The sequence below is a fragment of the Bufo bufo genome, chromosome 1, assembly GCF_905171765.1.
Source record: "Bufo bufo chromosome 1, aBufBuf1.1, whole genome shotgun sequence".
Lineage (NCBI taxonomy): Eukaryota > Metazoa > Chordata > Amphibia > Anura > Bufonidae > Bufo > Bufo bufo.
Window position 1 is genome coordinate 611771013 of NC_053389.1, and position 15022 is coordinate 611786034.

Sequence of the window (15022 nt, forward strand, 5' to 3'; positions counted from 1 at the left end):
CCAGCTGTTGTAAAACTACAACTCCCACAATGCCCTACTGTAGGCTGATACCTGTAGGCTGTTCGGGCATGCTGGGAGTTGTAGTTTTGCAACAGCTGGAGGGCCGCAGTTTAAGGATGCCTGGTCTATACTGTCACTGTATATAATTTCATTGTGTAATACTGTTGAGGGGGCCCTGCCAAAATCTTTTAGTCCTCCTCCTCCTCTTGGATGGGCCCCTTCTAGGTCAGGGCTCCAAAGCAGTCGCTTCCTTTGCTTCCCCTATAGCTACGCCCCTGATCACAATGTTTTCTCCCTGGAGATTACATAAACACATCTATAGAGAGGACCCTCAGTCACTGTGCTCTGCCCGTAAACCCACCATCTGCCACATGATTCCTGAGCTTTGGGCATATTTGTTAGTTAATTATCTTTTGTATTTTCTGCTTGCTCTATAATTTCTAGATAAATGGATTATTGGGGGATTGCTTCTAATTACCAGCATTTGTCTGACCTCACAGCTGCTACTTTCTTGAAAGGAATAATTTTATAAGTAAATGCTATACAAGGTTACCTTTTTCTTTACCATTAATGGGTTCTAGAATATTGTTTTGCAATCTCAAAGATTATAATGTAGTTCAGTACTTTTCTTAGCTGTTTATTTCTTTTAATACCAAACCCTGGAAGTCTTAGCAGCAGGCATGAGGTGGCAGCCTCATGATAAACTGTCCACCTTCTGCCAAAATGTAGATTCCAGATTCCATTACCAGAGGTAAGAGGATGCAATGGTGTGAAAAAGACACTAGAGAAATCTAGGTCATGGTCCCATCTTGGTTTTCATATATTTATGGTTGTTTATACATTCATATTACTCATTATATCAACAGGAAAAACGTAGAGATAATATTGCCTTCAATGACTTGTAAAATTAATAATGATTTTCCCAAACCACAATCATCCATGAAGATGTTTAATCTGGCAGCATGAACAATATTTTCCAGCATAGCTGACACCTACAGTACTATATGTCAAAAAGTTCAGGGTGAGGTTTGAAAATCTCTGAATTGCCAATGTCCATGAAACAGAGTGGACACGTCTTCACAGGGGTAGAGATGATGGCTCCACCTTCTCTTAGATGGTAAAGATTAAGAGGATGACAAGAGGCATCTGCTTACACAGCGTTAAGAGCTAATCTTCAGGCCCTAAGAAAACTCCTCAAGAGAGACAAGGAACAAGAGATAGATAAACCTCTCCATCCTTGCTGTATCTATCCTGTTGCATCACCTCCTTCTCCATCTACTGTACTTCTTGGATCTTGTATTTTGTGTCACAGTCAGGAATGACTTGTTCCATACGGTATAACGTTTAAAACTAGTGAAAGGGGATTCAAAAGTCATAGTGGCACTCTGTTCACATCTTTGGGGCTGAAAGGAGCTTACAGCCTGATAAGAGGAGAATCATCTCAGGAACGATTCTAGAAAGTTAAGGTGAAATGAGTTCACCCACAGGCTCCGTGCTTAGTACCAGTGCAGATGACAGTCAGTCAGGTAAGAACATATTTTTACACTTCTATACCTAAGATTTTTTTCCCAGTGCACAATATGTTAATACCTTCTGAAGCACAGTGATAAATATGACTAATTTTATCTGTTATTAGTCTTATTACCAAGTCTTGTAAAATAGTGATGCTTGTCAATGTACCAACACTGGATCACCATTTGGATAGACTTTGTATGTTGTCCTTTATGTTCTCCTTTTGTCTTCTATCCCTATTCCAAAACTCAGATAGGCTTATTGAAAACCTGCCATAACATATATGTGTGTAACATACCAGAGTAGAGATCAATGGTAATGGGAAGCTTAGGAAAAAGGTAGAGAACATGCTTCATGTGTCCTCATGGGAGTATTTTGCACTAGCTGTATTTGCCTTCTTGTGGAGAAAGGCAAAACTGTCATAGCCACATAGCTGATTGCTTTTCGAGGAATGGCAAGCCACTGGCCTTTCCTGGTTTTCTCTTTAGAGTCCAATGTGAGATACTTGATAGAAATATGGAAGACATGGTTCATCAACTGAGCAATGTTCCCACAGGAAAGATATCTAGAATGAATTTCTTGATATTTAGGATATCATCTCTATTTCCTAAATATCAAGAAAGTCTTCCAAGTTCTCGTTATTGTGGAAACAGCTCCTGATAGACAACCTGTGTCTTCCATATCGCTATCGAGTGTAAGATATAACTCAGACTGTGAGCCTCACTAGCAATTGAGACTAATGTGAACGCTAAAAAAGTCACAACAAGGACTGCATGCCTCCAAATAAAGGTGAATTAAATCTAAATCTTAACATTTAATATGTCCTTTAACCTTTAAAAACAGTCATAAAAGATTTCCACTCTTGTAACATCACTCTTCCAACGTAGCTGTATACACTTACTGTGAATTAATGTCACAACCTATGCACAAAGAAAGAAAAAGGAGCAGTCTTACCACCTCAGTGAATAAAGCGGCACAATCATACCTACCTGTGACCACCAGCACTGTAGTTGGATTATTGCCGTAATGTGAACGCTACATCCTGTGTGTATTACTGCAGAATATGGGAATAATTGGAAATACATGTTATTATAGATAAGAATCTATATGTGTTTCCACGAGTATATTTTCTAGCGTTTCTGCAGCTGTCAGAATCTTCATAGTAAGGTTTGCAGAAATCCATGAATGGAACCAATTTTCAGTCATAGAAAACTATGCACTAAATCTGGTGTGTAAATACTCCCTTATGAAACTGTATGGATTACCTATGAAACGTTTCCCAAATTTTCTTTAAAATGCTACTCATATTATAGTAGGCAATACATAGTGTGCTTATACTGAGTTTAACATGTTTCCATGTTCTAGTTTAACTTACCCTAGTAGAGTTCACAATTTAACTTTTTTTCTTGTAGTTCCTAGTCCTGCGCCAGGCCCTGCACCCAGCCCTGCACTACTGTGTAGGGTATGTGGGGACAGCAGCAGTGGAAAACACTATGGCATCTTTGCTTGTAATGGCTGCAGTGGATTCTTCAAGAGAAGTGTTCGCCGGAAACTTATCTACCGGTAGGTTTTTGTCGCTGATCAGTGAGAAGTTTAGTAGGTACAATCTATGGTGCCACATTAAAATCACTTAAAGACAACTTAAACTGTTAGATCACTGGTGATCTACTGGTATATCTCAGTGTGGGGATCACTAGACCTCTGCCACCACTGAAGGCTGGCATCCAACCATATGCAGTAAAACAGCCTCCTTATTGAATTATACAGGGGCCTGCGGCCTGCCATTAGATGAAAGATCCATACTGCTCACCAATTCTTTAGATCAGGGTTCAGCAACCTTCAGCACTCCAGCTGCTGTGAAACTACAACTCCCAGCATGCACACTTGCTTATCTGTTCTTGTAACTCACAAAAAAAGTGAAAGGAGGATTCTGGGAGTTGTAGTTTCAGAACAGCTGGAGCGCCGGAGGTTGCCAATACCTGCTTTAGATCATGAAGTCATGGGTCTTTTGATAGACACAATCTGAAGGACCCAATGCAAGCCTGTATGACATGGCTGCTCACATGTACGAAGCTGAGAATCTACAACTAGGAATGCTGTTTCCCCATTATTAGTGCATTAGCTCCATTCTGGTTATGCTTGGCCGACCACACTGTTGCTGCTTTCACGTAGATGGGTCATTTCAATTTTTGTTTCTGATGAAATATTTGGAAATAAGTGCATATCTGATCACAACTGTGGCCAGTTTTCTAAAGTTCTTACATTTGTGCACATATTGGAGCAATGCTCTACATCATACCCATCCATTATGTAGTGTGGCTGTAGACATTACTACTATATAAGGTTTTAGCAGATAGAATTTAAATCTACTGAAGCATAATGGGTTACTATAACATGCATTTCTGCTTTCTGTTATTTACAGATGTCAGGCTGGAACAGGAATGTGCCCAGTAGATAAAGCACACAGAAATCAGTGCCAGGCCTGCAGGCTAAAGAAATGTCTTCAAACGGGCATGAATAAAGATGGCAAGTGCTCTTCTCTCTGTATATTGGTTATTAGAGAGCTTTTGCAGACTATCATTTGTTACTGTCCTCAGTGCCCGCTCTTATATCACCTTGTGAATATTCTATTGATCTGTGTTTTTTCCTTTTTTATAGCAGTCCAGAATGAGCGCCAGCCTCGCAGCACAGCTCAGATTCGCTTAGACAGTATTGACCTGGACACAGAGAGCCATCACGAACACTTAGCTACAACTCGAGAGCCTCCTCCACCATGTCCACAAGGAAACCACTTACGTTCCCCTGTTCCAAATACAGTATCAGGGACTCTAAGCCCACCCCACAATCACAGGTTTATGGCCAGTCTGATGACAGCAGAAACTTGCGCCAAACTTGAACCAGAAGAAGGTATGAGTGTGAGAATTTAATATAAGTTGTTAATTTACCAATGTGTACACCAGGAGCTCCCAAGGGTTTGCTAGCGTGGATCCAGACTACAGTCCCCCAACAGATAACGAGACTGGTATAACTAAACTATATAATCAGCTATAATGGCTGATATACAGTTTAGGTGCCTTTCATCTGGGAAAAAAAGTGTAATGTGGTTTCAGTAAACTGCTCATCTGAAGGATTTATGCATAGATTTCCTGCATATATAAAATAATAACCTATTATAAACTGTTACATGGCCCTAGGACATGCCAGCTTATTGCCCTTCCTTATCCTTTGTTCTAGCTGATGAGACTATTGATGTTACAAGTAATGAACCAGAACGTACACCTAGTGACTTTCAGATGTCTGCATTTATCACATCCAGTCCAGAGGGGGTATATGAAACATCTGCTCGGCTTCTCTTTATGGCAGTGAAATGGGCCAAGAACCTCCCAGTCTTCTCTAACCTTCCCTTCAGGGATCAGGTAAGTCACAAATCCACCTGCTACAGCTGATGTCCTAGAACATATAAAGCACAATCAATTTAAAACTACTATAAAATACTGAACATAAAAAAGCAGGGGAGAGTGCTGTGAGGAGGATGGGAGTGGTAGTGGTGACACTGATAGGAGGAGTAGTGGTCTACGGTGTCTATCCTCATTCTGTGTGGCAGTGAATGGAGGGGAGCACCTTTTCTTCCCATGAGGCACTCCCTTACACTCTGGAGCTCCTGCCTGGTGGTAGTTGGGTTGCCCTTGATGGTGGATGTTTGGCAGGGTGTGATTGATGCAGGAGGGCAAGTGCGGAGCCCGATAATGACAGAGGTGCAATGGTGGTGCAAGACAATATTCAGGCCAGTGTATGGGTGACAAATCCAGTGTTCTTTACTGAGGCAGTTTAGGAAGTTCATGAACACTGATAACTTTCAGTTCAGACTCTCCAGAGTACATCACTATCAGATCCAAACTACTTTCCAAGTCAATGCATACATGTACGGTATATTAATATGCATACATGTACGGTATATTAATAAGAACCAAATGCTTTGCTGTGCTAACCGTTACATGTGAAAAATGAAAGCTTGTATAAAATACCATATCTTATTTCTGCAGGTAATTCTCCTGGAGGAAGCATGGAGTGAGCTGTTCTTGCTGTGTGCTATCCAGTGGTCAATGCCCCTCGAGAGCTGCCCTTTGTTGTCTGTGCCTGACCTCTCTTCCAATGTCCATGGGAAATCTGTCTCCTCCAGTGTGGATATTCGAATCCTTCAAGAAACAATCAGTCGATTTAAGTCACTCAGTGTTGATGCAACAGAATTTGCTTGCATGAAGGCAGTGCTCCTCTTTAAGCCAGGTACATACTTCTATACCTATATATGAAATAGTGATATCTTTCCTTATTTATAAACATTTATACCACTTCAAGTGGATCTCTTAAGATATGGAAATGTTTAAAACACGGACGTCGATGTTGGGCAAGGTGCGGAATCTCCTTAAAGAGACCAGTCCTGTATGGAGACTTGCTGGAAGTACTCCAGGGTATGGCAATGCTCCATGGGAAACAAATATGCACAGAGGTATCTCCCAAGGAAGAGAACGATCTTGCCAATGCCACCTCTTGGAAGTGGCTTCTATAAGTCAAAATCCAACTTTCCAACAAGCCTTGGGATTTGACAAGTCAGATATCCAGCCAAAGACAGCTGTTTTGGGGTGCTTACCTCTCATCAGTAGGGAGTAGGATCCTGGCTGTCTGGGTGCGATGCCTTGAAAGCGGCTTAGGCAGGTTGGTTTCTTTAAAGAGATTCAGCACCCAGCCACCCAGAATTCTACTCTGTACTGACGTGAGGCAAGCACCCCGAAACAGCTGTCTGTGGATGGATATCTGACTTGGCTATATTCCTTTGTCAAATCCCAAGGCTTGTTGACAAGTTGGATTTTGACTCATAGGGAGCCACTTCCAAGAGGTAGTGCTAGCTAGGAGATAACTGCATTTTCTCTAGCCCTAGGGAATTCTATTAGATCTGTAGACTGAATACAGGGAGTGCAGAATTATTAGGCAAGTTGTATTTTTGAGGATTAATTTTATTATTGAACAACAACCATGTTCTCAATGAACCCAAAAAACTCATTAATATCAAAGCTGAATATTTTTGGAAGTAGTTTTTAGTTTGCTTTTAGTTTTAGCTATTTTAGGGGGATATCTGTGTGTGCAGGTGACTATTACTGTGCATAATTATTAGGCAACTTAACAAAAAACAAATATATACCCATTTCAATTATTTATTTTTACCAGTGAAACCAATATAACATCTCAACATTCACAAATATACATTTCTGACATTCAAATACAAAACAAAAACAAATCAGTGACCAATATAGCCACCTTTCTTTGCAAGGACACTCAAAAGCCTGCCATCCATGGATTCTGTCAGTGTTTTGATCTGTTCACCATCAACATTGCGTGCAGCAGCAACCACAGCCTCCCAGACACTGTTCAGAGAGGTGTACTGTTTTCCCTCCTTGTAAATCTCACATTTGATGATGGACCACAGGTACTCAATGGGGTTCAGATCAGGTGAACAAGGAGGCCATGTCATTAGATTTTCTTCTTTTATACCCTTTCTTGCCAGCCACGCTGTGGAGTACTTGGACGCGTGTGATGGAGCATTGTCCTGCATGAAAATCATGTTTTTCTTGAAGGATGCAGACTTCTTCCTGTACCACTGCTTGAAGAAGTTGTCTTCCAGAAACTGGCAGTAGGACTGGAAGTTGAGCTTGACTCCATCCTCAACCCGAAAAGGCCCCTCAAGCTCATCTTTGATGATACCAGCCCAAACCAGTACTCCACCTCCACCTTGCTGGCGTCTAAGTCGGACTGGAGCTCTCTGCCCTTTACCAATCCAGCCACGGGCCCATCCATCTGGCCCATCAAGACTCACTCTCATTTCATCAGTCCATAAAACCTTAGAAAAATCAGTCTTGAGATATTTCTTGGCCCAGTCTTGACGTTTCAGCTTGTGTGTCTTGTTCAGTGGTGGTCGTCTTTCAGCCTTTCTTACCTTGGCCATGTCTCTGAGTATTGCACACCTTGTGCTTTTGGGCACTCCAGTGATGTTGCAGCTCTGAAATATGGCCAAACTGGTGGCAAGTGGCATCTTGGCAGCTGCACGCTTGACTTTTCTCAGTTCATGGGCAAATATTTTGCGCCTTGGTTTTTCCACACGCTTCTTGGGACCCTGTTGACTATTTTGAATGAAACGCTTGATTGTTCGATGATCACGCTTCAGAAGCTTTGCAATTTTAAGAGTGCTGCATCCCTCTGCAAGATATCTCACTATTTTTGACTTTTCTGAGCCTGTCAAGTCCTTCTTTTGACCCATTTTGCCAAAGGAAAGGAAGTTGCCTAATAATTATGCACACCTAATATAGGGTGTTGATGTCATTAGACCACACCCCTTCTCATTACAGAGATGCACATCACCTAATATGCTTAATTGGTAGTAGGCTTTCGAGCCTATACAGCTTGGAGTAAGACAACATGCATAAAGAGGATGATGTGGTCAAAATACTCATTTGCCTAATAATTCTGTACGCAGTGTAGAGTGGTTACAAACATATTTGACTTTAGAGGATTCAGAATGTCCATATTTTACACAAACAGCTCAAATATAAATATTGCTATGTTCATCCTGTGGTGGCATTGAGTAGTATTTGAACACCTGGGTTCCTACACATTTTTTTGTGGTTTGAGGAGCAGGATCAGCCTATTATTAGGTCATATCTCTAACAAAAAAAGGGTTGATCAAAGTGGATAATGTCATTATGGTGTCAATCAAGTCACTATTAGGCACAGTGAACATTCTGAACTTTTTGAACTTTTCAGTGGAGGAATACATCAGAAAGACTTCCAGAAATAAACTTCTGGCGGAAAGCACTGATGTATGCTACTGTAAAGCCATACAGTGACTTATGTCAACCACAGACCCCAGTTGTTAAAAAAAAAAAAAAAAAAAATCCATGTACCATGCAGTATATTTTTGGCAGTGGATCTTCTTATAGGAAAGCAGTCTGCTGTCTTTTTTAATACAAATTAAGAAAAAAAAGTATACTGAGGCATACCACCCTGACAGAGGCCAAAGGGACACACTTTTGACCTGTCAGGTGAATGGATACAATTAATGTATATACCAGAAGCTTTTCCGGCACATACACCTGATGTATGAATCTGACACAGTGTGCACACAGCCTAAAATGGATTTTAACAATGAGTTTAATTTGCTAATGCACCAAAATTTGCTGCATTTCTTGCTCATAATGACACATCAAAGAATAATCCACTTTGCCTGGCACACTTGTTTCTTTTCCCAGCATGACAAGGGGGCATGACTTGTGCTCCAAAATTGTGGTGTAAAGTAAGGTAACCAACAAGTTATACAAAAGTGCCATATTTCTGCTGCCCTAATGTGTAAAGTTTTGACACTCTTTCTTCATCAAGTTCCTGGAACAATTAGGGTATATTCACATGTTGCAGATATTTCTGTGACTGAAAATCAGTTCTATACATCTGAATGTGGTTGCTTCTGCATGGATTTTTGCAAACCCTTTAAAAATCAACGAAACACCTCAAATCTGCAGCATGTAAATATACCATTATTATTATATGTTATATTTATTTGTAATTGAGTCTAAAATGTTATTAAGACTTCTCTATGCTTATGTGAATTAAGGTCATATAACCAATGACATGTATGAATGAGAGGACTCCTGCATAACATAAAACCGGACGGAACCGTTATGCTGTCTATGGACTTCTATTATGACGGAAAGCATAATGGAATGCCCCTAAAGGCATTCCGTCATTGAATTGCGTTATGGTGCGTGGTAACGGAATCCATAACGCAATTCACCATATACCCGAACTTCAAAACTTAAAGTTCGCTCATCCCTAATCACATGTTATATAATAATTTATTATAATATAACTGCTCTACCTAAGCAAAATTGTACATAATTAACATAAACTATATGAAAAGTTTTGAAAATTCCCATATTTTTAGGACTATAGAATGCACTTTTTTTCCCCCCAAAAGTGACAGTAGGTTTTATAGTCCAAATGCTAATTACTTCCATTATGGAAGCAGTCATCAGCATTTGAGAGGCGTGGTGAGGGAAGCGATGCACTGACTCCACTCACCTTCCCTGGTCTTCTTCCATGCCCTGCTCTACACTCTGTCCTGACGTAGGCGTGCACTATGACTTGAAGCTGTGTGATGTCAGGTCACAGTGCAGCGTGTGCTGGAAGAAGACCAGGGAGGTGAGTGGATTTGCAGAATGGCAGCGGCGTCCGGAGCAGGAGAGGAAAGTTTATTTATTTTAATGTCTGATGGGGTCTGATCTGATACTGATGGGGCGGTCCAATCTGAGGTCTGATGGATGGGTTTGAGCTGAGACTAATGGGGCGTCTGAGCTGAGGCTGATAGGGGTCTAAGCTGATGCTAATGGGATTCTGAGCTGAGGTTAATGGGGGTCTGAACTGAGGCTGATAGAGGTCTGAGCTGAGCCTGGATTTTGGGGTCTGATCTGATGTCTGATCTGAGGTCTGATGAAAAATACTTTATTATTTTCCTCTTCTAAATCCCGGGTGCGTCTTATAGTCTGGTGCCTCTTATAGTCTGAAAAATACAGTATGTTTTTATTATTTAGACAGAGGATCCTGTATACTGTACATTTCAAAATGTAATATAACATCAAATATTATTATTGTATTTTAGAGACAAGAGGCCTAAAAGACCCTGAACAAGTAGAAAACTTGCAAGATCAATCACAAATGATGTTGGCTCAACATACAAGAAGTCATTATCCCACCCAGCCTGTTAGGTAATTACAGAAAATATTTTCGTCTCCAGATTAGGCCCCCGTGGCCGTGCTGCGGCCCGCAATACACGAACACAGTCCGTGGGGCAGCCTCAGCGGATCGCGGACCCATTCACTTTAATGGGTCCGCGATCCGGCCGTTCCGCAAAATGATAGGACATGTTCTATCTTTCTGCGGAACGGAAGTACGGGACGAAACCCCACGGAAGCACTCCGTAGTGCTTCTGTAGGGTTCTTTTCCGTGCTTCCGTTCCACATCTCCGGATTTGCGGACCCATTGCGGTCCGCAATACGGCAACGGGAAGCACACGTTCGTGTGCAGGGGGCCTTACTGTGAGGGTTTGTAATTTGCAGGGCAATGTTACTTTCCATTAGTACCATTTTGGGGAACATGTGACTTTTTGATCACTTTTTATAAATTTTCTTTGGGGGAGCAGGGTGCAGGATAATTATTTTTATATTAGTTGAATATGCTAATTTTTTCATTGCTTATTTTTATATGTAATTTTCGGAAAGTGGGAGAAGATTTAAATTTTTAAAATTTTGTGTAATGTTTTATATTTTTATTTATATTTTGTGATTGTGTTTTCTTCTCTGTCAGATTTGGAAAACTGCTTCTCCTTTCTCCATCTCTACGATTTCTCTCCTCTGAACGCATTGAGCTTCTGTTTTTCCATCGTACTATTGGGAACACCCCTATGGAAAAACTTCTCTGTGACATGTTTAAGAACTGAGTATGAGATGCTACAGTACATTTGTTGGAGAGTAAAGGGCTGCTAATATAGTATTAAGGTACAAGGTCCTGCAGATCAATGCTGGCCAGAAGAGATGCAGAGACAATGGCCTCTATTAATGGCACTTGAACATGGCAATGCAACCCCCAAGGCACAGACTGAGTATTATCTATATCCAGACAAAGGCCCCTTAGGAGAGAAGTTCGGCGTATAAGCAATTGTGTATAAAATGACATAGGTGCTAATGAGAACCAGTAACCCCCCAAACCTGTGCCACACTGGGAAAGAGGATTGTAGCCTGGTCACGACGTATGGCAGATTAGTGATACTGCTGTAACTCACAATTCTTAAACTACTGTGTATTCTGAAGTGACACATCTTGACTCCAGAGAAAGTAATTGCTATTAGTACAAATGGTTGAGATCGTGATATGTGCTTCACAGTCCATACCACATCCACGTGTCTTATCTTACAATCTGTGAATTTTCATGTTCTTTATTATGATATTAGGCTTGAATATGTCTATTTATGTTTTACAGCTTGTATTAAAAAATACTTTTAACACATAAATTCACGTCATCTGCCAAACAGTAATGTGAAATTGTGAATTTGCCGCAGAAAGGATTCATACCTTTCTGGAAAAAGTGTGAAAAGGATGCAAATCCCATACAAAAAAAGGGCTAGAGCTGTGGCGTCTGGGCCAGTTTTATGCTGCAGTCTTGCCCATTAAATGGGTTGGACAGGTTTAAAAACCCCAATTAAAAAATACTGTATTAGGGAATTATGAGTTAATAGAGGAGGAGTTCAGGATACTCATCTAATAGCTAGTGTGGATACAGTACACAATACTGCCCCAATAGTAGGTGTTAGACTAGTCAACCCATCAACCAATTTCAAAAACAGCCTGTGGCCAAAATGCTGTATGTTCAGGCTCCACTTTTCCCCACTAATTTCTTAAACTAACAAGTAGTGTAAGGGTCCATTCACACGTCCGTAGTGTACTGCGGATCCACAATACACCCAGCCAACTAGGACATGTTCTATTTTTTTCCGGAGCCGCGGATCGGAAGATCGGGGGCGCGCTCCAGAAATGCGGACAGCACACTGTGTGCTGTCCGCATCCGTTACTGCCCCATAGAGAATGAATGGGTCTGCACCCATTCCGCAATTTGTGGAACGGATGCGGACACATTCCCAGACGTGTAAATAGACCCAAAAGCTACTTTCACACTCGCGTTTTGGCCGGATCCGTCATGAATTTTCTATTGTGCCAGAGTAAATGGATCCGTCCCCATTGACTTACATTGTGTGCCAGGACGGATCCGTTTGGCTCAATTTCTTTAAGCGGACAGCAAAACATTGCAAGCAGCGTTTTGGTGTCCGCCTCCAGAGCGGAATGGAGACAGAACGGAGGTAAACTGATGCATTCTGAGCGGATCTTTTTCCATTCATAATGCATTAGGGCAAAACTGATCCGTTTTGGACCGCTTGTGAGAGCCCTGAACGGATCTCACAAACGGAAGCCAAAATGCCAGTGTGAAAGTAGCCTAAGGTAACATACAGATAACCCCGAAGTCGGTATTGCTTTATTCCCCCAAAAATCATTAAGTTAAGTACCAAGCGTGCCGATGTGTTGCACTGATTTAAATGGCCGTCATGTAATCCATCATTTTACCTGTGGTGGTGCTGTTTTAATGATGGTATTAATAAATGTGCTCTGTTCGTTAGTATAAATTTGCAAATTATGGCGTCATATGCTGCCATTCAGCCTAAGTGGAGACTTCTGCCTAGAAGTGAGCCCCGTAATGTCACCGGCACAGATGCGCGCTCCTATATAACTGCCAGAGGCTGTTTTGAAGGCGGATACTATGCTACTGTGCATCGTACCCACCTACAAACCATCTATCTGTGTCAGTGTCATCACGGGGCTCACTGTTAGGCGGAACTCTCCACTTAGCACAGTGATTAGAAGTCCGGTACGTCACCGGCACAAAACAAACAGATCCTTGTGCTGCACGACACAGAGTGGCAAGGGGGGCCATCAGAGTAAGAAAATTCTCTGATGCTCCACTCATACGTAGTCAGGGAATAAAGAACAGCTTATATCCAGGTTCAGCCTTGAACTAATGAGGACTAAATAAGTTTCACACAATTAAAGTCAATGTTGCTGGCATTGCAAAATGTGTCAGGGCCTCGATAAGTATGTCATTCAGCATGAACATCATTCTATTACATCTAACTGCATTGATCAATCTGACTTGCTTAATAACAAAGGAAGCTTGTGTTGCAGCACAGGCCACTGAGATTATACCAGTATGTCATAGTATATATTTTAAACTTCTACCACGGCATACTAACATTAATTTTACTATACACTATAGATGACTTTGTGCCCGGCAGTTAGTGCCTTTTCGTAACATGAACAAGTGTGACAGACAGACATTGACTGGCAGATTAATGCTACCATGTAGAATTTTTCGGTCATGGTCAGAAGGTGTTGTTAGGAAGTTATTCATGCCAAACAGATCTGCATCCCATCAAGTAAAAGTCCAGACCAGGCCACAGGCATCATCCAGGACAACAACCTTCACAGACTACATTGTAGTTATTTACACTTGTGCGCATAAGTTTACATAGGCCATGCAGAATTTGTAGGATGTGCACCACTGTCGTAAAATATGAGTGATTAGTCCTGCAGAACACCATTTGTTAACCACTTCCGGACCCCCATAGACTATAAAACTGACTAGGCCTCACAGCAAATTTTCTAATCTACTTCCCCCTCTCCAACTTCTTTGCTACCTCCAGCCAAGTCAAGATCACTCTTTCAGACCAGGCCCAGCAGCCGCTCCGTCCATTTTCTACACATATATACTGTTTGTCATGTCACTGTATACAATATCATTGTAGAGGGCACTGACAAAATCTTTTAGTTCGTCTTCCGGTAAGGCTTCTGACTTCGGGCCACGTAGCAGCCAATTCCCCTGCTTCCACTATAGGTACGACCCTGCTCTAACCATCAGGGCGGTCCATGCTTATCTCTGCAAAGACTTTCCTGAACATCCTTGCTGAGTTGGGAGCTGCACACCATTCGTGCAACCGCAGGAGCAGGGAGGCCGCTCTTATTGATAGCAGGGCTCCCCATAGAGAAGGTCGTGGTTTTACCAACCCTGCCTTCTCTTATCACTGTCAATGAGCGCTGCATATACAGATCAGGAAGCAGCAATGTGACCTAGGGATGATATGACTACTGGGGTTTAGGTATTTGCAGGTCAGTTCTGCAGTAAGGTTGTAGGGAATTGTAATACTGTGGGGACTGTGTTCCCTCTGTAACTAGGGCCGATAGGGCAGCCCCAATTATAGGAGAAATTAGGAATAAAAAGAATGTAGTGTGTAAATGCCCCCAAAAGGTTTAGTATGACCTTATGAGTGCACAAAGTGTAAAAAAACATTAATAAACATGAGGCATTAGTACACATTTTGATAAAAAAGCATAGGCCCACTCACCACGACAAGGTTGCCTCCTCGAGTGGGAACCTACTCTAAATTTGGCTAGGCACTGCGTGGCGACCACCGGCACCACACCAGCAGATGGGGTCACTTGTGGGGTAGTTATACTGCCCTGGCATTCTAGGGGCCCAAATGTGTGGTAAGTAGTTTGAAATCAAAATGTGTAAAAAATGACCGGTGAAATCCGAAAGGTGCTCTTTGGAATGTGGGCCCCTTTGCCCACCTAGGCTGCAAAAAAGTGCCACACATGTGGTATCGCCGTACTCAGGAGAAGTTGGGGAATGTGTTTTGGGGTGTCATTTTACATATACCCATGCTGGGTGAGAGAAATATCTTGGTCAAATGCCAACTTTGTATAAAAAAATGGGAAAAGTTGTCTTTTGCCAAGATATTTCTCTCACCCAGCATGGGTATATGTAAAATGACACCCCAAAACACATTCCCCACCTTCTCCTGAGTACG

The 15022-nt window shown here is 41.8% G+C and overlaps 1 protein-coding gene across 1 annotated transcript; it reads left to right on the forward strand.

The window, feature by feature from the left end:
- The first annotated feature begins 1471 nt into the window (after nucleotides 1-1471).
- Nucleotides 1472-11050, forward strand: NR2E3 (nuclear receptor subfamily 2 group E member 3). Its single transcript, XM_040415760.1, has 8 exons — nucleotides 1472-1526; nucleotides 2925-3075; nucleotides 3935-4038; nucleotides 4171-4419; nucleotides 4747-4928; nucleotides 5556-5796; nucleotides 10214-10319; nucleotides 10918-11050. The coding sequence occupies exons 1-8, from the start codon at nucleotides 1472-1474 to the stop codon at nucleotides 11048-11050; spliced, it is 1221 nt and encodes a 406-aa protein (XP_040271694.1).
- The last annotated feature ends 3972 nt before the right edge of the window (nucleotides 11051-15022 follow it).